Here is a 22,589-nt window from a genome sequence, read left to right on the forward strand (position 1 = left end):
GGGGGGGGGGGGGAGGGAGAGGAGCCGGAAGCTGAGAGGGAGCGGGCAGCTGCGAGGGGAGCGGGCAGCTGCGAGGGGACCGCGCAGCGGGGCGGGGTGGCGGCACGCCCCTCGCCCTGCCCCTTGCCCTACTCTGCTGACGCCACCCCTGCGCGCTGGAGAACCCTGAACCCGGCCGGCGCCATGCAGAAGACGGGGCTGGTGCTGAGTGCTTGTGCCCGGACGTGGAAATCGGTGCGGATGGCCAGCTCCGGGGTGGCGCGCCTGAACCCGCTTGAGAATAAGGTGGCCCTAGTCACGGCCTCCACTGATGGGTGAGTGCCCAGGCCGGTGTCTCTGAGGCCCCTGAGGCCCCCGCTGTCTGCAAACAATTACTAACCCCTTGTCCTTGGTCTCCTCTGCCCCGTCCTCAGGCCTCACACGTGGCCAGAATCCTGCCCAAAAAGAAAGGAACCACGTGGTCGGCCTGCAGCCCCTCAGAATCCCCTGAGCCTGGCTCCTCCATTGCCAGCGCTTTTGTCCCTGCTGCCTCTGGCTCAACCGCGCCACTTGGGTGTTGCCCCCACCCATCCAATCTCCCAGGGTTCTGGGCTGCCCCAATCAGCCGGCCCTATCTAGGGTCTGGGTAAACCAGACCAGAAATCCAAGACAGTCAGATTTTAAAAATCCCATCCACTGCCTCCTCTGACTGTGGAAATATTCCAGACACCCCATTTTAGCACCCGCCCCCACAAGTCTTGCAGAACTGCACCCCTTACCTAGAGGGGACACAAGACCCATGTGTCCAGGTTTTGGGTTAATTTAGTACCTTTTAGCCTCCCTTACCCAGCCTGTTTCTCACTGTCTCTGGGGTCTACCCTGTGTCTCATTCCCACAGAACTTTGCTAGGTGCCAGCTCTTCACAAATCTAAAATATAAATGGAAGGGCAATGCTAATGGCTAACAAGTGCAAAATGTGTAAGTCTTTCTCCCAGGGGAGTATGTAAAAAATCTACATTTGTAACTGGAGACCCACAGTTTCACATGTACCCCCAAAATGTAACTAACAATAGAATACTGAAATGATGTAGACTAGTAAGGAAGCTATTTGGGGGTATGAGCTTTTCCAAGTGAGACCCTCGAATCATGGAAGTAGCCTCTGCTACACCCCTATTTCATCTCTCTCCTCTTGGTCCCCACAGTGTATGTCCCCTGTGACCCATGGTGACACCTGTGGAAGGTGATGTCACTGCCTGGGAATTTACCCTGAGGACCAAAACCATAAGAAAAATAAGTAAACAAGTACCAAAAATGTGCTAACCACGTCTGTCTGTGTGGTAATGGCTGTGCCATCAATCCTGTCTAACACATGGAGGTCCTGTTGCTGAAAGATTGGCCCCCACCCCTGACAAGCCGAAATGAAACTCAGAGACAGGGTCTTAGGGCATAGAAGAAAGGAGATAGCTTTATTACTTTGCCGGGCAAAAGGGGACTCACAGCAGGCTAGTGCCTTCAAAACTGTGAACCCATCTTGGGGATGGGGCGGGGTGATTATATAGCCATAGCTCAAACAATAAATCATCTATAACAATCAACAGAATCATTTTCTTCTCGAGTGGTGTCATGGTGTCTCCAGGTGACCAATTCTGTAGATGCTAGTGGTTGTCGCTCTTTTGATCTCTTTATCTTATAAGCACCCAATGCATGGTCTTCTTGGTAATTCAGGCTATTTTGTGAGGTTACAGTCCCGTGAATTTCTCCCTGGAGAATGACTCAGAGACCAAGCATGATTACTACTTTCGATTACTGGCATAAAGCAGAAACAGTAAAATTAATAACTTTATTTTAACAATGGGCCTGGAGCTGTGAGTAGCAACCGGTCAGTCAGGTTAGTTGACCGTTTTAAGGACAAGCATAAGAATAAGCAATCTGTTAGCCTAAGTATGGCCATCTTATTAATTCTCTTTCAGTCCTACAGAAAGAGAGAGAGCTGGAATTCAAAGCCCGGGCAGTCTGACTCAGGAGCTCATGCTCACCCTCTCTTCCTGTTCTGGACTTGACATTCCTCTCTCTCTCTGCCCACAGGATCGGCTTGGCCATCGCCCAGCGTCTGGCCCAGGACGGGGCCCGCGTGGTGCTCAGCAGCCGGAAGCAGGAGAACGTGGACCGGGCGGTGGCAGCACTGCAGGGGGAGGGGCTGAGCGTGACGGGCACCGTGTGCCACGTGGGGAAGGCTGAGGACCGAGAGCGGCTGGTGGCCACGGTGAGCAGCAAGGATATGGGCGCAGAGCCAGGAGGTGGCAGAAGGAAGCCAGCCTGAGCTGGCTTTCCTGGACAACAGGAGTGTAAGCCAAGCCAGCACTGTTAACTAAAACATAACAGTGCATTCTGCATACCCACACCGGTCCACTAGCATATTCTTATTGTGTGTCTTTGTGTTCTGCTTTCAAGAATCATCCCATATCAGTCAGAGAATCAAAAACCACTATAATACTTCAACCCTGCATCATCCTTTGGAGCACCACACCCCAAAGAAAAAAAACTGGTCCTAGTTCTCCAGCAATTTCCAATCTAAATACAGTCGCAAAATAGGTATTCCCACTTGTGAGCTAATAAACCATCAATCCCTTATTCTTCAGTTTATAAAGTCAAGTCCCTGGGAACAGACACGAGGTAGTCCACCATGATTCAACCACCTGCTGTGTGCCATTAACTTTGTTCCAAGCCTTACTCGGGTTATCTCTAAACCTGACAACAGCCCAAGCAAGGCAAGGACTATTCTCCCTGAATAGAGAGACTGGTTCAGAAAGCTGGAGCAACCGCCCACTGTCCCACAGCTAGTAAGAGAAGAGCTGTGAGCCAACCCAGACTTGCCAAGCTGCCTACAGACTACCGGCCATTTCCCCGTTAGCATTTCCCCATCAGGTCAGGCCTTGGGTGCCCACGAGGACTTTAGTCTCAAAGAAAGTGTCTAAGCCAGTGTCAGAGTTGGTACTTGGCACCAGCCTTCCAGCTGCACAAGAAAATATGAACATCTGGCAAAGGAGGCTGCTCTCCCTAGGCTCAGGGCACACACTTTATATCTTGGAGTGGGAGGGAGAAGCTAGCCAAGAATGAGAAGTAAAAGATTGTGCTAACAGAATGGAAAGTGGCGGAAATAATTGGAGTAATCGTCTTAGACAAGGAGGATGTGAAATGATGGTAGACAGTGGTATAGACGACAGCATAAGGTTATTCCATTTGTAGGGAACCATTTGGCAGAGGCTCAAATGTGCACTGGCTCCAAGAAAGTCACCTTGCCTGGCACAGGCTGCTGCACAGTGCCTGAGACTGAGACCTTGATCCTCAGAATGAAGAGAGCCATCTGGGATCCTGGGCCGACTAATAAGCTACATGGAAATGTGTGTAGCTACTTAATGTCAAAATCCTGCCAGAAAAATGACCTCTGGTCCCTCACCAGTTCCACTTCACCCATCCTGCAGCCCTGGCCCAGAAGTGGGGTCTGAGCTAGACCTTGAGGAGTAGGTGGGACTGGGCAGATGGCATAGGGCCGGGATTCCGGATGACCCTGCAAAATGAGCAGACAGCCAAGGAGGGACGGAAGGGGAGAGGAGAGCGCTGTGAAGCCACAGCAGAGAGTGCAGGTGCCGGAGCGCTGGTGGGAAATGTGCCAGGTAGGACGGATGGGGGACAGGGGCCTCCGTGGCCTCCCAAAGGAGTTTAGACACGTTCTTGGAGGAAATAAGGAACCATGTGAGGTTTTGAGCGAGATGAAAATGGTTATTAGAGAAAGATAATCTAGCACTGGTAGGAAGGTTGTATTGGACTAAAGATTCCAAGCCAAGGACATCAGCGAGGAAGCTGATGCTGTCACTTAGGTCTAGAGCAGTGGTTGTAGGACCAGAACAGATAGGCCCAAGAGACATTTAGTGGGAACCAACCAAGATTTTTTTTTCCCTAACCTTATGTCAGGAAATGGGAAGTATAGCAATGAATCAAAAATGACCCTCAGGTAGTTTGAATGACCAGTGTCAGTGGTGAATGATAGGATACTTGTTAGTAGTTTGAGATGTGTTCTGCCTCTTGCCAGCTGTTACCCTGTGATGAGGAAAGCTGCTGCCCTGAGGATGGTTACTCCCCAGTGGCCTCCTAATCTGCACTTCGAAGCTTGTCAAAGGCATCGTGAGCTGAAACCAGATTAGCCGCTGCTCCACTGGATTCTTCTTTTTCTTAAAAATAGACCTGTCAGAACACAGAGCAAGCAACTCTTAACTATTTTAGGGTAGCAATCACGCAATCTAGAGCAAGACTTAGAAGACACCTGGATGGTCAGAGTACCCTTGCCATTAATCTTCCATGGTTCTCTGTCTCTGTTCAGTCCAAAGCCAGTCTTCTCTCCTCTCCACGCTCTTAGGCCTAGAAAGAGAAGGGAACGGCAGCAGTGGAAAAGGGCTCCAGGTGGTTCGGCTGCGGTCCACCATCTTCCCACCCCCCAAAGACACACGCACGGAGCCCAGCACACTTCGCTTTCTAATGCATTCTGCACTTTCCGCATCAGAATTCCGTGAGACTTAGAGCCAAGGCAGGTGTCGGGGGCTTTGTGCTGGGACACTAAAATTTAGAGAGTGCAAGACAGTATTGATACAGGTTTTAAGAGATTATGTGATTTTAAATTTTCTTAAATTTACATGTTGATAGCCCAGGCATTCCCTCAGTAGTGTGGAAGCAACTGAGCTTAGCACCTAGTTAGCAAGAATAATTAGTTAAAAATCGGGAGCTAGCAGATGGTACACATTGTTAATAACACCCCTCCGTGTGCCAAATCGCGAAGCACAAAGTTGATGGAGGGCCCATTTACTGTTGCTTGCCCAAGGCATCAAAATTGCCAGTTCTGGGCAAATGTGAAGTCTGGTTTCAGGGTGGAGTGTATTGTTGGCAGGTTCTGTTTGGCTACTCATTACTCCAGCACATGCCTTCACCACCTACTTACAATGTATTAAGGAGGTGAGATGTTGCCTTTCTTAGTTTTCCCAGCTTAATCTCAGTTTCTGCCTTGAATCTTCCATACCTCCAGGCCCCCCCCCCCCACCCAAGAAAAGCAAGTGGAGGAGGGGAGAAAATGACATCCTCACTGGGTGTGGAGCTGCTTTAAGTCTCCTCCATCATGGCTCTCCTGGGTAGTCAGTTTCATAGTGTTGCAGGAAAATGGGACACAAGAGGATGGCAAGTCCCTGGGACACTCCCCATCAAGTGAGCATCCTTGGCTTTGCACATTAAAGAATCCAAAAGCAAGCCAGAGTGAAGTGAAAGCAAGTGTATTTAGAGAGATACTCCATAGACAGAACGTGGTCTGTCTCACTCATAAGGGAGAGTGGCCACAAGGTATGCGGGTGATTAGCTTTTATGGTCTGGGTGATTTCATATGCTAATGAAGGAAAGGATTATTCCAGCTATGTTGGGGAAAGGGAGAGGATTTCCAGGAACTGGGCCCCGCCTACTTTTTGGCCTTTTTCCGTCAGCCTGGGTGCTGTCATGGCACCTGTAGGTGTGCCATGAGCCTCAAGGTCTACTGGAAGTGGAATCTTCCACCATCTTGGTTCTTAACCGTTGACCTATCCTCAGTTGCTGCGTCATTCTTTTAATGGTTGTGCCCTGCCCCATCCCTCCTGTCTCAATAGTGGCCCTGACTCTCTCTTGAGGACTCTTATATTAGCTCTGGGTTGGAAAGTAAGTTCTGCCACCACTAACTAGCCTTGTGCCCTGGGCAAATCACTTCACTTCTCCCGAATACTGAATGACCAGGCCTCCTGTTCTTAGTCGGCGCTAATGGATCATTACTGGGCCATATGACCTTGAGAAATTAACTTCCCTGGACCTCAGTTTTGTCACCTTCATAATGACTTTGGGGTAGATGATCTCAAAGGCCCCTCCCAGTAGCAATTTCCTATGGGTCTATTTAAACTCATTTCTCCATTCAGGTACATGTGGACAGGCTGAGTTTGAGATAATGGTAACTCATTCAAGGAGAACTTGACAGTAAGCATTTGGAGAAATGGGGCGGGACTCAGTGTGAAAAGAGGAAGGGTCTAGAAATGGATTTTGAGGTGAGACCTGAAGCCATGAGAATAAAGGTACTCCCAAAAGGGAAAGTCTAAAAAGTCAAGGGTCAGCGACAGCCTTAGAAAAAGCAGGGGCAGAAAGAAAAGACTGCAAAAGAAATTAGATGACTTTAAATGTTTTAGCAGCAGAACTTTGGGTACCTTTGGAGAAAAAATGTTTTAAGGAAAAGAGGTCATTTTGACAACTGTTCCTAAGAAGGAGTTCGTTATCGACATTGATAAATGCACACCCCCTCTTTCTGGCCATGCAGCCCTAATTCAGACCTTACTCCTCTCTAGGCTGTGAAACTTCATGGGGGCGTGGACATCCTGATCTCCAATGCAGCCGTCAACCCTGTCTTTGGAAACATAATGGATGTCACGGAGGAGGTGTGGGACAAGGTGAGAGGGGATGGAAGTATCAGGGGGCAGGCCTCAGAAGACAGCACACACCCAGTCTGCTTTTAGAATGCATTTGTCAAGTACAGTGTAAATGTGAGGAATCCTTGCAATTTGCCACACACCTGGAGTGCACCTGGTAAAGGGGGAATCAGGGGAGGGCTGGCTTCCTCTGTCCCTGCCCTTCTCTTTCATTTCTGCTTCTCCTCAGTTCTGTCTTCTTCATTTTCTCCTTGTTTCTTTGCCTCCCTCCCCCAGCTCTCTTCCTGCAGCGGGCTTATCCAGGCTCTTCCTGATTTATTTCCAGCAGACATGGCAGCTAATATGCCCATACCTAAGACACTCAGACTTATACACCATCCCTCCTCCTTTCAGCTGCCAAAAAAGAATGATCTTTCATTAGTTGGAAAACTTTAATAACTGCTAGTTAAGTGAAATATCAGTTCTGGTGAAATGTGCTAAGTTGCCACTTTATAATATACAGCCTTTGAAAAAGACCTGCTCTCTTTTCTTTGTAACTCTTATGTCAAGAAAATCTGACATCCAAGTGTTCAGGGGCCAGAATACTGGTTTTTGTGTGAGCGTGTATAATTACTTTATATTTATAATATATTTCACACACCTACATTCTTTAATTATAAGGTCTTAATTAAAATATTTGTCTTTTTTACTAAGGTTAATATTCCTACATGATTTGGAAATGCTTAATTTTTTATGATCTCCCATAGTTTTGCTTTTTTACCCTGATGTCATCAATAATTTCTCGACGCTAAAGTTTAAAGATACTAAAATATTCTAGTTCGTTTATCAGTGTTTCACAGACAGAGAGACCAAAGTGCCAAAATGCTCTTCAATGAGTCAGTTCCTGATTGATATTCTTTAAAGCAGAGAAACATCTTTCATGAGGAGGTTGAATAGAGACCACGTGAAAATCAGTTATAAACCAAGTCATTTTTCTTTTTACTTGGCTTTTTTAAAAATATCACAGTCTATCAAATCTAAAGGCAATGGTTGATCCTTGATTGAACCTGGGACTTTTAAAATAAGGACACTTGGGGGACAATTGGGGAAATTATATTATGGACAGTAAAATCTTTATCAACGGTAGGTTCCTTGGGTGTAATGATAGACGGTGGTGTGTAAGAATGTCCTTATTCTTTGGAAATAATGCTAAAATATTTAGGGCTAAAGCATTAGAATGTCTGCAACTCACCTTCAAAGGGGAAGGAAAATCTGCATAGATACATAGGGCAAATGCAACAAAATGTGAACAACTGGTGAATGCAGGTAAAGGCTATCTAGATATTCATTGTCATTCTATTTCCACTTTTCTGTACGAGTGAAATTTTCCAAAATAAGAAGTTGCATGGGAAGTGTAGGAGGGGACTCTCCCAGCAGTACCTAGAGCAATGTAATCAAGGGTCATGCATTTGTTTTAAATTATGGATGTGGGGTTTTGATTGTAGCCTATATCCCAGCTCTCCCAAAAATACTTCCTCTCAATTCCACTTGTCAATAAATGTCCAGCCAGATAGTCCATCCCGGAGGGCCGAGAGCATCTTGCTCCCTGAACTCAAAAGCCAGAAAAGTGCTGGAACAACCCCAAGGGCCTGAGGTCAGGCCATGTTTTTTCTGAGAAACACAGCCCGCTCTGGGGCAGATCCAGGCAGCCAGCCCAGTTCCAGGGTCTCCCTAGTTGGAAGACATGCAGAAAATCCAGCTCAAAATCAAGGCAGCCCTGAGCATTCAGGTCCATTCTGGGCCAAATCATACTTAGCTGGTTAGGAAACAAAAGGAACCAGGCTCCGTTCTCTCTCCCTTGAAACCTAATGTGTCATCTTCTAGCCGAATAAGCTGGGGAAAGCCACCTCTCCCCGGGCCTTGGTTTCTTCACTCGTAAGGTCGGGTAAACCATCTCTAAGACCTCCACTGGCCCTATGAAGAGAAGCCTATGACCCCCACTGCACCTCCCCATCGCCCTGCCTTCTCCAGCTCCCTCCCCTCATGCTGTTCCTGCTCTTCCCTCCATTTCAGGTTCTGGACATTAACGTGAAGGCCACGGCCCTGCTGATAAAGGCAGTGGTGCCAGAGATGGAGAAACGAGGGTACAGAGTGAGAGGGAGCTTGGGTGTAAGGGGCCCCTGTGGGCTGAGGGGAGGGGTCTCCACTGGGAAGAGCGTCATTCTGTTCTTTTTCCAGAGGTGGCTCAGTGGTGATCGTGGCCTCCATAGGCGCCTACAGCCCATTTCCTGTAAGAACCTCCTCTGCTACCTTCATCCCTTCCTCTATCTTGTACCTCCCGCCCTTCCGGTCACCCTAAGAAGTTTGTGTCCCCTTTGGGAAATCACACCACCAAGTACCTTCCCCCAAAATAGAGGCCTTGCCTCCACAAACCCTAACCAAGGGAGGTTTCATCACAAGACAGTTTTCTCACTGGGACCCTCCCTTCCAAGAGATACTCTATTATCTGTTGCCCTTTATATCTTGTTAAGAACCAAGAATGAACTGGAGTTGAAAAGACTAACCCATTCTCTCCTTTCCCCAGGGCCTGGGCCCTTACAATGTTAGTAAAACAGCCCTGCTGGGCCTCACCAAGAACCTGGCCAGAGAGCTGGCCCAAAGGAACATTAGGGTGAACTGCCTGGCACCTGGACTCATCAAGACTAGCTTCAGCCAGTTGGTGAGAGAGGGGAGGCCTGCTTCCTGCTGGGACCCTAAGGGGTACCTTCTCAGATGGGGAAGCCCAGCACCTGGGTCCTGAGCTCCCAACCACTTCCGCCCCCCTCCCCAGGCTTTTCCACATCCATGCTGCATACGTGTCCAGACTAGACCCCCACATGACCCTTTCTTGAGGTGCACAGTGAAACTGGGGAATTCAGACTTGACTCAGGCCATTTCATATCTCCTTAAGTGGATGAGACCTGGGGTCACCCAGCAAAATGCCTCCTTAGAACCTGAAGAGAATGAAGCAAAAGAGGGCGGTGGACAGAGGCTGGGAGCTGGGAAGGACCAGGGAGTGAAGTGGGCAGCTCTCCATCCTTCCTCCCCATAGAAGGCTGGCAGTTTCTCCCCACACTGTCCCTCACAGGAAGAGATTTCTCTTTTTCCTGCAGTTGTGGATGGGCAAGGAAAGAGAGGAGAGCATAAAAGAAACCATGCAGATCAGAAGGTAAGGCTTCACAGGGGAGGGCTGGGAGGGATAAAGAAAGGGCTGGTCCCTCACAGCTCACAGCTCACCGTCTCTCGGGCCCGCAGACAACACAGGCATGCTTTCCTCTACTTCAAACACACAGACCTCACAAGTTCGCAAACACTGCAGCACTACAGTGAGGGAGCAGGGAGTCTGCTTCCATTGCCAAAACTAAACACAGAGGCATCCAGGGTTAGCAGAGCAGAGCCCTGGGGGAGACCCTGACTCTTCTCTCCACCTGGGTGTCTGCCTCCACCTCTGGGCATCCCAGCCATAAGGGACAAAAACCAAAACCAAAACATGCTTTTTTAGTCCCCTTGAATAAAGAGTCATGTTTCCAACACTCAGGCTAATGATCCTACAATCCAAAGAAATGGAATGAAGAGCTTTACTAAGTCCCCAAACCCCCCTTGCCTAAGAAAACTAGCTTCTTCTCCAAAGGGTGGGCTGAACTGTTCAGGCACCTTTGTCTGGCTCCCTTTCCTCCTCTAAGTTCCCTGCCTTCCTCCAGCTTCTGGCTACTGGGAACTCTCTTGTCTTTAGCTCCTCCACCTTGTCCCCTCAAGGACATATGTCAGCAATGCCTCCTCAGGAAGGGAGACCCCAACAAGGGCTCCCAAAGCCATTCTGATGTCAAGCATGAGCTGCAGGCCTAGTTCACAACTCATTAATAAGTTGGGGAATCCTAGACCCCCAACTAATGATCGATCTCCGTGCTTCTCAGTCTTGGATGCACATTAGAATCAGCTGGAGCGCTTATGAAACCACAGATGCTCAGGCCCCACTCGCAGAGATTCTTTTTCAATTGGTCCAGGGTAGGATCTGGACATCTTTTGGAGGGTATGGGGCAGTGCTGAGGGGAGAAGTGAAGCCTCCGGGATGACTACCGTGTGCAGTTTGGAGGGAGACCCACTAATCCAGGCCTTCTAGGTTTGAGGTGCCCACTCTACCCACCTCTAAGCATTCCATGGCAGTCAGGTTAAAGTGTTCCCTAACTATGCCATCACTGGTACAAACACTGAGAATTAGCAAATCTCACAAAATGAACCTGACTTTAAGGGACAAAAATAGATTCCTGGAAAAGTTGTCTGTGAATTGAAGCTGTACAAATGGAATCATTTGAAACAAACCATTGACTGTCTCGCAGACTCCCTGACACTTGAATAGTATGCATACATGTCAAGCAGATTCTTTGGAGAATGAAATAGCTACTCACCAGTTTATCATGTATAACTTTGGATTTTGATGTCCTGAATTCTCTAAAAAACAAAGCATTTCTATATTGTATGAATATAATATGTAGTGTTTTTTGCAAAGTATTTATGTTTATACTAGATTATAAATAACAGCTTATCCTCATGGTAACCCTATTTGATGGGCAGTAGCTTGTACACTAGTCCTGAAAAATCATCTGATACTTTCTGATTAAGCAAATTTCATTACCTGTTTGACTTTTAGTCTCTTCCTTGTTTCCCCTCCTGCCAGGTTAGGCAAGCCGGAAGACTGTGCAGGCATCGTGTCTTTCCTGTGCTCTGAAGACGCCAGCTACATCACTGGGGAGACGGTGGTGGTGAGTGGAGGGACCCCTTCCCGCCTCTGAGAACCTGGAGAGCATCCACCAGGGCAGAGATTGGGCTCCAACTCCTGGGTCCTGTTCCAGTATTCATCAACTGGCCTTTCCCACCTCTGCCTAGCATACTGCTGACCTTACACCATACTCCCCAAAGTCAATTCTGCCTTGTAAAAAGATCCAGTGTTCTCTGTGGTCAAGGTGTGGCCTTATGAGGATTCCCACTGTTGCTGTAGTCTTGGATAAAGGCTTCCCCTGAGAGCACAGGACAGGCCTGCTGTGAGGGCGGAGTCTGCCTTGTCGAAACCAACTAATTTTTTTTTTTTTCTGGGCATCAGGGAATTGAGGACTATGAGAGAGAAGGAATCAGGAGTAGATGAAACAGGGTTGAAAATTAACAACTTGCTGCAAATGAGGTGCAAATAAAAATGCAAATGATCACATTGCTTTGAATCAGTGTGGTTTTTTTCAGTGTAGGGTGCATAGATGTGGTAGCCCAGCAGAGAGCACTGAGTGGACTGGATCCCTCTAAGATCCCCTGAGATCCTAAGTCTGGATCTTCCTGACCCTCCTCCCTGTCTCCAGGACCTAAGCGTAATGCTCAGGTGTGGAGGTGTTTGCAGAGCTGCCAGCTGGAAGGGGGTGGCAAGGGAATTCCCAGGTGCTACTCTCGGCCTCATACCCGCAGGGATGGTGCCAAGGACGCCGCAGGGATCTCCCAGGCTGGGCAAGCGGGAAAGGAAGGACGAACTCCCCCAGATTCTGCCAGGTCCTCTCCCGGCATTGCCCTTGGCCGCGAGTTCCTTCCTTCGCGGGTCAGTGAGGACAAACTGGACGGTCCCGGGCAAGCAGTGAAAAGGGAGGATCCTTGCAAGGGTGACCCGGCGAGGGGTACCCAGGCCCACAAACAAAAGAAATGGGTTCTGCTCACAGTGCCTGAGGAGTAGGTGACACGGAAAGTGGGGACGCTGCCCCCCACCCGGGAGATGGCCCAGGCTCCAGGAGACACGCACAGGGCGTCGCACGCGGGAGCCGGCGGGAGGGGTGGGCGCGAGCGCGCGCGGGGTCTCACGCGGCTGGGAGGCGCGGCGCGCATGCTCAGTCCGGCACTTCTCCGGGCGGGGCGGGAGACCCGGCGCTCAGAGGCTGGGGGGGAGGAGCGCTCGCGCAGCCGCCCCTGACTGGAGCGGGCTCCGCGGCTGCTGCAGCGCTCAGCGCCCGGGCCCTGCCGGAGCCGGGTCTAGCATGTGCCGCGGCTCCCCGGCGGCGGCGGCGGCGGCTCCTCTGCAGCAACAGCGGCAGCAACGGCCGCCATGGCCAAGTCCAGCGCGGAGCTCACCCGCGAGCTGCAAGGTACGAGGCTGCGGTGGTCTCCGGGACGCCCCGTCCGGGAGCCTCCCAGACCCAGTGCGTTCCTCCGCGCGGTACACCCTAGTCCCGGTGCCTCCCGCCCCTCATGCATCCCGGTTCCAAGGCAGCCCCCTGCCCCCTGCATCCCAGCTCAGGGCATCGCTGTCCCCAGAGCATCCTCCGTTGCCCCGCTAGCCTCACCCCGTCAGGATCTACCTGTCCCAGAGCCTCCTGTCCCGATCATCAGTAGCAGGTGCAGTCCCCTTATGCTCCCCGGGGCTGACTCTCAGCGATCCTGGCCCACCCATCGGCGAAGCACCCAGTGTCCCCTCCGGAGAGTCCCCGTTTCCCTGCCGGGCGGGGCCAGGCCCGCCCCGCCGGGTGATGGGAGCTGCCCCAGGTCCTGACGCCTCTGGGCTCAACACCCTCCCTCCTCCGGGCCCCGCCCCGGAACTGGCTCCGGAGTCCGGAGCCCTTCTAGCAGCCAGGCTGTGCCCAGGCCAGTGGGGCAAAGAAGGGAGTCAGGGAAGACGGCCTGGATTGGAGCTAAAAGCAAGAGCAGAGTCTCTGTAGCTTACCTAGCACAGTCCTGTCCTAGCCTGCCCTCTTCTCCCTACCCCACACCCACACCCACACCTCAAGGGCTCTCCTGTTTGCGTGGTTCTCAGACTCAGTCCAAACCAAGGCTCAACTCCCCAGTACTGCCACAACCCTGACCCCCAGAGGCGGGAGCACAGGCTAGCCCACGCAGAGACCAGGACGCTCAAGGATACTCAGAGGCATGCTGCACCGTCGCGATTTCCCACACCACACACACACACATAAGCACAATCATGAGATATGTGTACACATCTTTACAGGAATTGTGTGCACACACACAGGGATATCTGGATGGTTCTGCCAGCAGATGGGTTTGGGACTCCTTTAAACACTAACTCCTTACTACCCCCCCTACCCCCACCCACACCAGGACTGTCTGGCTCTGTGCCCCTTTCACAACTGCAGGCACAGCATACTCATTCACACTTACCCATCCCCACCAATGCCACACACGGGCTCCCTGGCATCTTCTTTCCATACGTAGTAGAAGGCAGACACTCACACCCGGACCACATAGAACATAGTCAAAGGGACACCCCCGCACACTGACTCACTGTGTATGTGTTGATGGCTGCTGGAGTGCACAGGTTGGAAAAATCCTTCACACTCTCCCACAGTGTCACTCAGCTACTGTCCCCTGATTTAGGGACATCAGGAGCTGGAGTTTTCTCCACACCCCTCTGCTGCTCTAATAGGAAGAGACAAGTCACCCAAGAAGGAAAAGTCTCAGTCCCTGTCCTTCTGTGTCTCTCTCTGATTCTCTCTCCTCCCCTCTGACCTGCCCCTGGAGACCCTTGGGTAGGTGGGGGGTGGCCAGGGTAAGGGGAACTCTGAGCAGCCCACTGCCCACCTGCAGACAGCATCCGGAGGTGCCTGAGCCAAGGGGCAGTGCTCCAACAGCATCGCGTGAAACTGGAGACGAAGCCCAAGAAGTTCGAGGACCGAGTGCTGGTGAAGGGCACTGGGCTTGGGGAAGGGAGAGAGGATCGAGGACACCTGAGCTGATGAGGGCAAGGAGCCTGGGGGGTGGGGGAGGCAGAGGTGGGGGACAGCTGAGGAAACATAGCCTGGGGGAGGGGAAGTCTGGACTGAGTGGATGATCAGGAGCCCCGGGTAGGGCATGAGAGGGGGGACTTCCACAGCAGAAGGCCAGCTGGCAGGGGGTGCTCATAGGCTGAAGGGGCTAACGGAGGGCAGGGTGATGAGGGCCCAGGAAGCTGCCATTTGCTGCTGACACTCTTCCCCTCTCTCTGAAGGCCCTGACCTCCTGGCGCCTCCACCTCTTTCCCTTGAAGGTCCCAGCCAAGGTGAGTTGGGCTGATGAGTGGGAGAGCACCTGGCATGCTCCCCCCCAGCCTGGAAGCCAGGCCCTGACCATGAGCTGGGCATCCCCATGCCCCCTCCCCCCAGGTGGAGAGCTCCTTCAATGTCCTGGAGATCCGCGCCTTCAACACACTCAGTCAGAACCAGGTGAGCACCAGGGCTTGGGCCCCACTGCTGGGCCAGCAGCAGGAGGGAGTTGGCATCTGAGGCCCTGCTGCTCCCCCACCCCCAGATCCTAGTGGAGACGGAGCGCGGCATGGTGAGCATGCGGCTGCCGTCGGCTGAGAGCGTGGACCAGGTGACACGACACGTGAGCTCTGCCCTCTCCAAGGTCTGCCCAGGCCCTGGGTGAGTGGCAAAGGAGGAGTCTCTCAAAGGGTTAGGCAACAAGGAGACCTCCCTTCCTTCCCTCTCTCCTTCCCCTGGACCTGGTCCCCCAGGACACCAAGGAGAAGAGCTCTCATGTCCCCACTCCTGCCTTTCCTGGGGATCCAGAAGCTATAACAGGGGAAGAATTGAGAGCGTCATTCCACCCCTCTTGGGATGGATATGTTTACTTTCCAGGAGTCTAATCCGACGTGGAAATGCAGACACCCCAGAAGGGCCTCGAGACACGTCCCCCAACTCTGAGACTTCCACATCCACCACTCACAGTGTCTGCGGTGAGTAGGGGCAGACTTGAGGAACGTGGGGCCTACACCACCCTGCCCCTTGCTCAGAGTCCTCTCTGTAGGAGGCTTTGCCTGCCCTGAGACTCCACAGTTCCCACACCTCAGAGGTTCATGATGTAGCAGGAACCCAGGACCCTGGCACATAAAATGACCTTGACCTGTCCTTGAACTCCAAGCCTGTTCCCCATCCCCTTCCCTCTCAAGGAGTCAGCCCATCTCCTGCCCCACAGGTGGCTTCTCCGAGACCTACGCTGCCCTGTGTGACTACAATGGGCTGCACTGTCGTGAGGAGGTGCAATGGGTGCGTTGGGCAGGGACCCAGCCTGAGGGCAGGTGGGACCCGGAGGGAGTGGGCAGAGGAGGCGGAGGGGAGCAGGTGTGAGCCAGTTCCATCTCTCCAAGGATGTGGACACCATCTATCATGCTGAGGATAACCGGGAGTTCAATCTTTTGGATTTCAGCCACTTGGAGAGCCGGTAAGCGGATGGGGTAGAGACTCGACCCCCCAGCCCAGTATCATTCCAACCCTGGCCCTTCTTCGCCTCTCCCTTCTGGTCCCATCCATAGCCCCAGCTCTGTCTCTCACTCCCCACCCCCCACTGCCTTCTACCTATTTAGGCTCTCCCCAGCCCAACCACCCCATCCCTTGTTTCTTCTTTCCTGCCCCAGCCACCTGCTCACTGCTTTCCTGCCCTCTTCTTCTCCCCCCAGAGACTTGGCCCTAATGGTGGCAGCCCTGGCCTATAACCAATGGTTCACCAAACTCTACTGCAAGGACCTGCGGCTGGTAGGGTCTAGAGGGGTGGGGGGAGGGGAGAATTGTGCCTTCTCTGGCTCTGAACACATGACCCCCTCTGTTCTCAGGGCTCTGAAGTGCTAGAACAGGTGCTACACACCCTGAGCAAGTCAGGGAGCCTCGAGGAGCTGGTGCTGGACAACGCTGGGCTTAAGACGTGAGGCCAGCCTCCTCCTTGGGCAGTGGTACCCCCTCGATGTAGTCTTAGGGTCCCCAGAACCTTAGAGCATGATGTGGGCCTCTGAACTATTTCACCCAGCTCCTCACTTTACAGAAGAGGAGACTGAGGACCAAAGAGGGCACAAAGCAAGTCACACCTAAGCCTCTTGACCCCCAGCTCCATGGCCTTCCCCAGTCTGCCCCACCCCCTCCTGCCATCAGCCACTGAGCAGAATGCGCTGCTCCAGCCTCAAGGACCTGAAGCTGGGCTTTGTCTCAGCACAACTTCCCAGGTACTCCAGAGTGATGAGAAGCTCCCTGGCAGGCCCCGAGCTGCTTCCCACCTGTGGGGGCCTCTGGCCACTGCAGCCCCAGCCAGGCAGGCAGGTGGAGGAGGAGGGGCAGCCCAGGGGCTGGGACAAACACATCCTTCCTCCCCTTCCCTGAAGGGACTTTGTCCAGAAGCTGGCCGGGGTGTTTGGGGAGAACGGGAGCTGTGTGCTGCATGCCCTCACTCTGTCCCACAACCCCATCGAGGACAAGGGTGAGCCCCAGCCCTGAATCCTACCCACACCTCAATGCAGACCCCTGTCCCAGCCCAGAGTCCAACCTGGGTCTGAATAGGAGCTCTCTGACCTATGACAGCCCCTACCCCAACACCGCCATCCTTGACCCCAGGCCTGTACTCCACTCAAGCCCCCAGTCTGACTCTGCACCACCTGTCCCCACCCCCCACCTCTCAGTGGGCCCATTTCTGTCTCCACTTCCCAGGTTTCTTCAGTCTGAGCCAGCAGCTCCTCTGCTTCCCCACTGGCCTCACCAAACTGTGCCTGGCCAAGACTGCCATTTCCCCTCGAGGTACTTTCCCCAGGACCCCCCGACTTCTGACTCTGCCCCTCCCCCAGTGCTGCCTGGGTGTGGAGCCCCAGAGATACAGTCACACACTCACACAGCATCCCAGGGACCAAGGAAGGGAAAGAAAACACGTGTCGGGAGCAGGGAAGAGCTGTGTACAAGGGAAAGAAGTGGGGATGGGGGCCAACCCAGCCCAGTGCCCGCTGTGCTCAGGGCTCCAGGCGCTGGGCCAGACCTTCGGGGCCAACCCGGCCTTTGCCAGCTCCCTTCGATACCTGGACCTGAGCAAGAACCCTGGGCTGCTTGCCACCGATGAAGCCAATGTGAGTCCATAGTCCATGAACGTAGCCTCAAGCCCCTGCCTGCAGAAGCAAGCTCAGGCTTCAGGGCCTGAAGTCTCTGCCCTTAGCCCCAGTGAGGGGAGGGGGTCTGCCACCCTTCCCCCTGCAGCACCTCTGTCCTTCCTTCCCAGGCCCTCTACAGCTTCCTGGCCCAGCCCAATGCCCTGGTGCACCTGGACCTGGCGGGGACTGACTGCGCCATCGACTCGGTGAGGGGTTGGCAATGGGGGAGCTGGCCTGCGGTGATTTGGGGAAGCCAGAGTGGGCCTCTGCCTCACCCGCTCCTTGAGTACAGAAGTGGGCAGCGCTGGTGAATAGCTTGAGGTCCAGCCGAATTACAAAGCAACGCCAGAGCTCACACCTTCATGGCACTTTATCCCGGTGCTGCCCAAGGTTGTGCCTAAAAGCCAGCTCCAACCCATTCCCAGGCCGTGAACCCAGGTGCAGGGCTGAGTCCACAGGGAGGAAAGGACTCCTTCCTTAACTTGAACAAGGCACCTTATGAGTCTGTGATGGTCCTGGCCGTACCCATCCACTGCCTGTGAACCTCTCCAAACTACTGGGGGCCAGGCCGGTGGGAGCAGACAACCTACTTTGCATAGAGGGAACACTGAGGCTTGAAGAGGCTAAGATAGTGGGGCTGGCACAGACTGACTGCAGAGGGTGAAGTGCCAGGTCCTTGATGAGGAGGGAGGAGGGAGTCCGTTCCAGCCCCGTGAGACACACTGGGTCTCTCCCCATAGCTTCTGGGTGCCCTGCTCCACGGCTGCTGCTCCCACCTCACCTACCTCAACCTGGCGCGCAACAGCTGCTCCCACAGGTGGGAGCACAGGGGTGCAGGGAGGGGTGGGACACAGGCTGTGGGCGCCCCTTCCCTTGCTGACCCCAGGCATCTCTGCAGGAAGGGCCGGGAGGCCCCACCGGCCTTCAAGCAGTTCTTTAGCAGCGCCTACACCCTGAGCCACATCAACCTGTCAGCCACGAGGCTGCCCTTGGAGGCCCTCAGGTCGGGTGGGTGCAGGGTTGGGGGGCGTCCGAGGGGGATCCTTGGGAGAAGGGGGGCGAGGGGTAAAGGTGGGCCTGCTGACCTTCCTCCCACAGGGCGCTGCTCCAGGGCCTCTCCCTCAACAGTCACCTCAGCGATCTGCACCTGGACCTCAGCAGCTGTGAGGTGAGCCCTCTGACCCCCACCCATCACCCCACCCTCCATTTCTCTGACCTAAGTCCAGCTCTGGCTCCATCTTGGCTCTGCACTGCCCCTCTGCAACCCCTGCCCCAAGCTGACCACATCCCCACTTTCCCTTCTCAGTCTCTGGTCTGCAGCCCTCTTTCCAGAGGTCATTTTCAGGCTCTGGATATCTCCTCCTTTAATGCTCTGGGGTGGGAGATACCAGGCTTTCCCACTAGAGGGCAGGAGCAAGCTGTCTCCGGAGCAGCAGCCTGGAAATTTTTCTGGCTGAAGGGAGGGGAGAGAGCCCTTGGGAAGGATCTGGTGTAAAGAAGGGTCCTTCTGATTTTAAACCTGAGACCCAGTATGACCTTGAATCCCGGCCTGACTACTCTTATCTCTAAGCATTAAAGGTGCCCTATCCTCTACCCTGACCCCTGCCTCCCCCGCCCTACCCCCACCACATCCCTGCAGCTCCGCTCAGCTGGAGCCCAGGCTTTGCAGGAGCAGCTGGGGGCTGTCACCTGTGTGGGCAGCCTGGATCTGTCTGACAATGGTGAGTGGGGGCACTTCCCTTCCTGGGACTAGATGGGGACAGGGGCCTGGAACGTGGGAGAGAAGCTCTAAGGAGACTCCAGTGGGCCTCAGGCCTCATGGCCACGCCTCTCCTATCTACTGACCAGGGTTTGACTCGGACCTCCTGACACTGGTGCCCGCCCTTGGCAAGAACAAGTCCCTCAAGCACCTGTTCCTGGGCAAGAACTTCAACGTCAAGGCCAAGTGAGACCCCCTCCCTAGATCCACAGACCCTCACTCCATCATCCACCTGTCCTTCTGGCTGACTGTATTACCTCCGGCTGCCTGCTGCTCTAATAGCAAGACCCCAGCCCCCTCCCCTCCTGCTCTGAGCCCCACCTCCCCACAGGACCCTGGAGGAGATCCTCCACAAGCTGGTGCAGCTGATCCAGGAAGAGGACTGTGTGAGTGCCTGGGTCCGGGAGGGCGCCTGAGGGGTCAGGGCTGCAGGGACTGCGCCCAACCCCCCGCTTGCGCACGCAGTCCTTGCAGTCCCTGTCAGTGGCGGACTCCCGGCTGAAGCTTCGCACCAGCATCCTCATCAATGCCCTGGGCAGCAACACCTGCCTGGCTAAAGTGGACCTGAGCGGCAATGGCATGGAGGACATCGGGGCCAAGATGCTGTCTAAGGCCCTGCAGATAAACTCCTCCCTCAGGTGGGGCCCACATCTGGACCCTCTGGCCTGGAGTCCCAGCCCCGCCCCACCCCCCTACACACACACACATAGGCGCCCTCCCTGCTGTCTCGCTGCTCTGTTCCCCAGTTTTCAGGAGACCCTCAGTCCGAGAGCCATGTTGCAGTCAGCCTCATTACCCAGGAAAGGAGGGAGGGCCCTCCGGGGGTGTGTCCCTGTCCCCTAAGAGAGATCCAGACGGAGGGGTAACAAGTTGGTGCTGACCCTCTCCCCAGAACTATCCTATGGGATCGGAACAATACGTCCGCCCTGGGCTTTCTGGATATTGCAAGGGCCTTGGAGAGGTGAGTAGACCAGGGCCCTGCCCTGACCCAAGCCTTCAGCCTCTCTGTATCTGGACCAGGCCTGAGCTACACTAGCCCCACCCCAGCCCGCTTGACCTCATTGTATAGAAATGTTAGGAAGAACCACAGGAGAGGGAAATGGTCAGCCAGAGGAGGGGTTTGGGGAGCGGGGGCCTCTCCTGCCCACCTCTTCCCACGCAGCTGTGCTGCTCTGTCCCACAGCAACCACACGCTGCGTTTCATGTCCTTCCCTGTGAGCGACATCTCCCAAGCCTACCGCAGTGCCCCGGAGCGCACCGAGGACGTCTGGCAGAAGGTGGTGGTCTGAGCAGGGTGGAACGCGAGGGGCAGGGACCAGCCCACATCCCCTGGCCCTGACCCCACCCCCACCCGCTTTCCTCTCCAGATCCAGTGGTGCTTGGTGAGGAACAACCACTCCCAGACGTGCCCCCAGGAACAGGCCTTCAGGCTGCAGCAGGGCCTGGTGACCAGCAGCGCCGAGCAAGTAAATGTTTCCCTCTGGGACACGGGGCACGTGTGGCGCATGCAGGGCCCGGGTGTGATATGATGGAGCACAGGGCGGGGCGGGGAGAGGGCAGGGAAGAGGCATCATGTGGCGTCCACAACAAGGTTGAGCACGTGGGAGAGCAAAAAGACAGGACATGCAGAATGTGAACCCCAAATATGAGAGAACATGTAGGCAGACATCAGAGGGTCCCAGACAAGGGATGCACAAGCCTGTGGGAGCTCCACTGAGCATTCAAGAAGGGCACCCCAAGAGGAAGAGGAAACAGGCCCTCCAGAGACATCACTATTACCCCTGTCAGCGCTGGCACCAGCAGCACTGCACAAAGGGGCCCAGAAACAGGGCACCTGGGGGCCTACCTGGGAAAGTGAAGATTCAGCGGTCCCCTGACCTTCCTGCCACCTGTGCTACAGATGCTGCAGCGGCTGTGTGGACGGGTGCAGGAGGAGGTTCGGGCCCTGAGGCTGTGCCCCCTGGAGCCTGTGCAGGATGAGCTGCTCTATGCTCGGGACCTCATCAAGGATGCCAAGAATTCCCGGGCGGTGAGCCCTCCACAGCCCCACCCTCCCCTCACAGCCTGGAGAGCCCAAGAAGGCCAGCATATGAACCCAGGAGTGGCCCGGCCCTGTGCCATGCATCTGCCCCCCGCCACTGCCCAGGGCCCCCAGGGACCTAGCGAGGCCTGATTCTGGCCTTCTGACCAGAACCCCTTCCTTCCAGCTGTTTCCCAGCCTCTATGAGCTGGGCCACATGCTGGCCAACGATGGGCCTGTGCGGCAGAGGCTGGAGTCAGTAGCCAGTGAGGTGTCCAAGGCTGTGGACAAGGAGCTACAGGCAAGTCCTGGGGAGGGAGCCCAGGGCTGACCAAGGCCCTAAGCTGAGGGCCAAGGTCAGCTTGGGGAGATTCCTGTGGGCAAAAAGGAAATGCAGACTTGAGACCACCTACACCCACATTGTGCCGAACGCATTGCTAGAAAACTGGGTTTGGATTTTTGCTGCTAGCTTCAATCTTAGCCCTCAAACTCTGACCTCTCCCTCTAGACTCTGATCTTTGGACTGACTCGCCCCTGCCCACATGGCCATGTAGTAGGATGGAAGGGACACTGACCAGAATGGGGGAAGCCTGAGTGTCCAGACTCTGCTGCTAACCAGCCCCATGACCTTGGCGAGCCCCTCAGTCTCAGGGGAGCTGGAATAGACAGGCTGGAGTCTGTTCCACTGTGCTGCCAGCCCTGACCCTGCCTTCCTTGGGGCTCTGGCCTCACTTCCCCCCATACTAGGTTATCCTGGAGTCCATGGTCAGCCTAACGCAGGAGTTATGCCCCGTGGCCATGCGGGTGGCCGAGGGGCACAACAAGATGCTGAGCAACGTGGCGGAGCGTGTCACTGTGCCCCGGAACTTCATCCGAGGGGCGCTGCTGGAGCAGGCGGGGCAGGACATTCAGAACAAGCTGGAGTGAGAGGCAGGGGTGGGGCTGGGGTGGGCTGGACTTGGCTGGGAGCACCTAGGGACTTGGGGCCCAGCTATCAGAAATGAATAATTAATGACACAATGTCCATTACAAGGGATGAATCTTTAACCAACTGCAGCCTTGCTATTTAGGGTCTGACTGGTCTTTGCCCTAGAAGTCTAAATGCTGAGCTAGGGTTTAGGAACCTGGGCAGTGTACACAGATGTATACACACACGCAGAGACACCCATGTAGCTGCACACATACCCCAGGAATTGACCCCTAGAAACAGCACAGCTTCCTCAGAGGCACGGACGAAGAAAAATGACGTGAATAGGGGTGCATGGACTGCACTGTCTCTCCCCACCAAGTTTCCATGGCCCCTAGAGCTCTTTCATTCCAGTCTGGGTGCCACCACTCACCAAAGCAAAGGAAAATTATTACAGAAACCCATGAAGCAGCCAGGCTCCCAAAGTACTGGTTTCTGCTCTTACAACAGAGACCAGCAGAGCTCACTCAGCACTCCAGCTTACCTCGCCCTGTTCCACTGGAGCTCCA

General features: G+C 54.2%; 2 protein-coding genes and 1 long non-coding RNA gene across 16 annotated transcripts in view; 2 read left to right on the plus strand and 1 right to left on the minus strand.

Moving 5' to 3' along the window:
• LOC102516222 (dehydrogenase/reductase SDR family member 4-like) lies at positions 1 to 17,115 on the plus strand. 7 transcript variants are annotated; one of them, XM_032481748.1, is made up of 9 exons: positions 3 to 314; positions 2,065 to 2,242; positions 6,378 to 6,479; positions 8,511 to 8,581; positions 8,676 to 8,727; positions 9,022 to 9,156; positions 9,590 to 9,645; positions 12,812 to 12,819; positions 17,105 to 17,115. In XM_032481748.1, coding segments are annotated over exons 1-9 (735 nt in total). In that variant the 5' UTR covers positions 3 to 183; the 3' UTR covers positions 17,107 to 17,115. The 7 variants fall into 7 exon arrangements, with proteins under 7 accessions (XP_006172862.1, XP_032337638.1, XP_032337642.1 ...); XM_032481747.1 differs by lacking the exons at positions 12,812 to 12,819; positions 17,105 to 17,115 and adding an exon at positions 11,152 to 11,679 and having other exon boundaries at positions 2 to 314; positions 9,529 to 9,645; XM_032481750.1 differs by lacking the exon at positions 9,022 to 9,156.
• LOC116664192 lies at positions 1,419 to 2,154 on the minus strand. The gene is made up of 2 exons (XR_004320566.1): positions 2,016 to 2,154; positions 1,419 to 1,740 (listed from the first exon to the last, which is right to left on the minus strand). It is a non-coding gene; the product is annotated as an uncharacterized LOC116664192 (long non-coding RNA).
• CARMIL3 (capping protein regulator and myosin 1 linker 3) overlaps positions 12,420 to 22,589 on the plus strand; it is a 16,811-nt gene continuing 6,641 nt past the window's right edge. For 7 of the 8 annotated variants that reach the window (XR_004320565.1, XM_032481737.1, XM_032481739.1 and 4 more), the window contains exons 1-27: positions 12,451 to 12,589; positions 14,043 to 14,137; positions 14,443 to 14,493; positions 14,597 to 14,656; positions 14,742 to 14,857; positions 15,074 to 15,171; positions 15,411 to 15,481; positions 15,583 to 15,656; positions 15,892 to 15,967; positions 16,045 to 16,133; positions 16,585 to 16,679; positions 16,907 to 16,993; positions 17,204 to 17,313; positions 17,463 to 17,540; positions 18,075 to 18,151; positions 18,233 to 18,337; positions 18,433 to 18,502; positions 18,974 to 19,055; positions 19,183 to 19,279; positions 19,425 to 19,479; positions 19,559 to 19,731; positions 19,986 to 20,054; positions 20,277 to 20,370; positions 20,461 to 20,559; positions 20,994 to 21,122; positions 21,301 to 21,414; positions 21,861 to 22,036. Coding sequence is in view for 7 of the 8 variants with exons in the window: in XM_032481737.1 (XP_032337628.1) it covers positions 12,550 to 12,589; positions 14,043 to 14,137; positions 14,443 to 14,493; positions 14,597 to 14,656; positions 14,742 to 14,857; positions 15,074 to 15,171; positions 15,411 to 15,481; positions 15,583 to 15,656; positions 15,892 to 15,967; positions 16,045 to 16,133; positions 16,585 to 16,679; positions 16,907 to 16,993; positions 17,204 to 17,313; positions 17,463 to 17,540; positions 18,075 to 18,151; positions 18,233 to 18,337; positions 18,433 to 18,502; positions 18,974 to 19,055; positions 19,183 to 19,279; positions 19,425 to 19,479; positions 19,559 to 19,731; positions 19,986 to 20,054; positions 20,277 to 20,370; positions 20,461 to 20,559; positions 20,994 to 21,122; positions 21,301 to 21,414; positions 21,861 to 22,036 (2,480 nt within the window). In the remaining variant the exon portion in view is untranslated. Of the gene's footprint in view, positions 12,590 to 14,042; positions 14,138 to 14,442; positions 14,494 to 14,596; positions 14,657 to 14,741; positions 14,858 to 15,073; positions 15,172 to 15,410; positions 15,482 to 15,582; positions 15,657 to 15,891; positions 15,968 to 16,044; positions 16,134 to 16,584; positions 16,680 to 16,906; positions 16,994 to 17,203; positions 17,314 to 17,462; positions 17,541 to 18,074; positions 18,152 to 18,232; positions 18,338 to 18,432; positions 18,503 to 18,973; positions 19,056 to 19,182; positions 19,280 to 19,424; positions 19,480 to 19,558; positions 19,732 to 19,985; positions 20,055 to 20,276; positions 20,371 to 20,460; positions 20,560 to 20,993; positions 21,123 to 21,300; positions 21,415 to 21,860; positions 22,037 to 22,589 lie in introns of all 8 variants that reach the window. The other variant, XM_032481740.1, reaches the window with a different exon arrangement.

Source organism: Camelus ferus, chromosome 6 (assembly GCF_009834535.1).
Source record: "Camelus ferus isolate YT-003-E chromosome 6, BCGSAC_Cfer_1.0, whole genome shotgun sequence".
Taxonomy (NCBI): domain Eukaryota; kingdom Metazoa; phylum Chordata; class Mammalia; order Artiodactyla; family Camelidae; genus Camelus; species Camelus ferus.

Bases quoted from the DNA above. Each gene is read 5' to 3' on its own strand.
- LOC102516222 (XM_006172796.3), top strand. From the start codon at position 184: ATGCAGAAGACGGGGCTGGTGCTGAGTGCTTGTGCCCGGACGTGGAAA. The intron at 315-2,064 runs GTGAGTGCCCAG...CTCTGCCCACAG, and splicing joins GTCACGGCCTCCACTGATGG to GATCGGCTTGGCCATCGCCC. The intron at 9,646-11,151 runs GTAAGGCTTCAC...CCCTCCTGCCAG, and splicing joins GAAACCATGCAGATCAGAAG to GTTAGGCAAGCCGGAAGACT.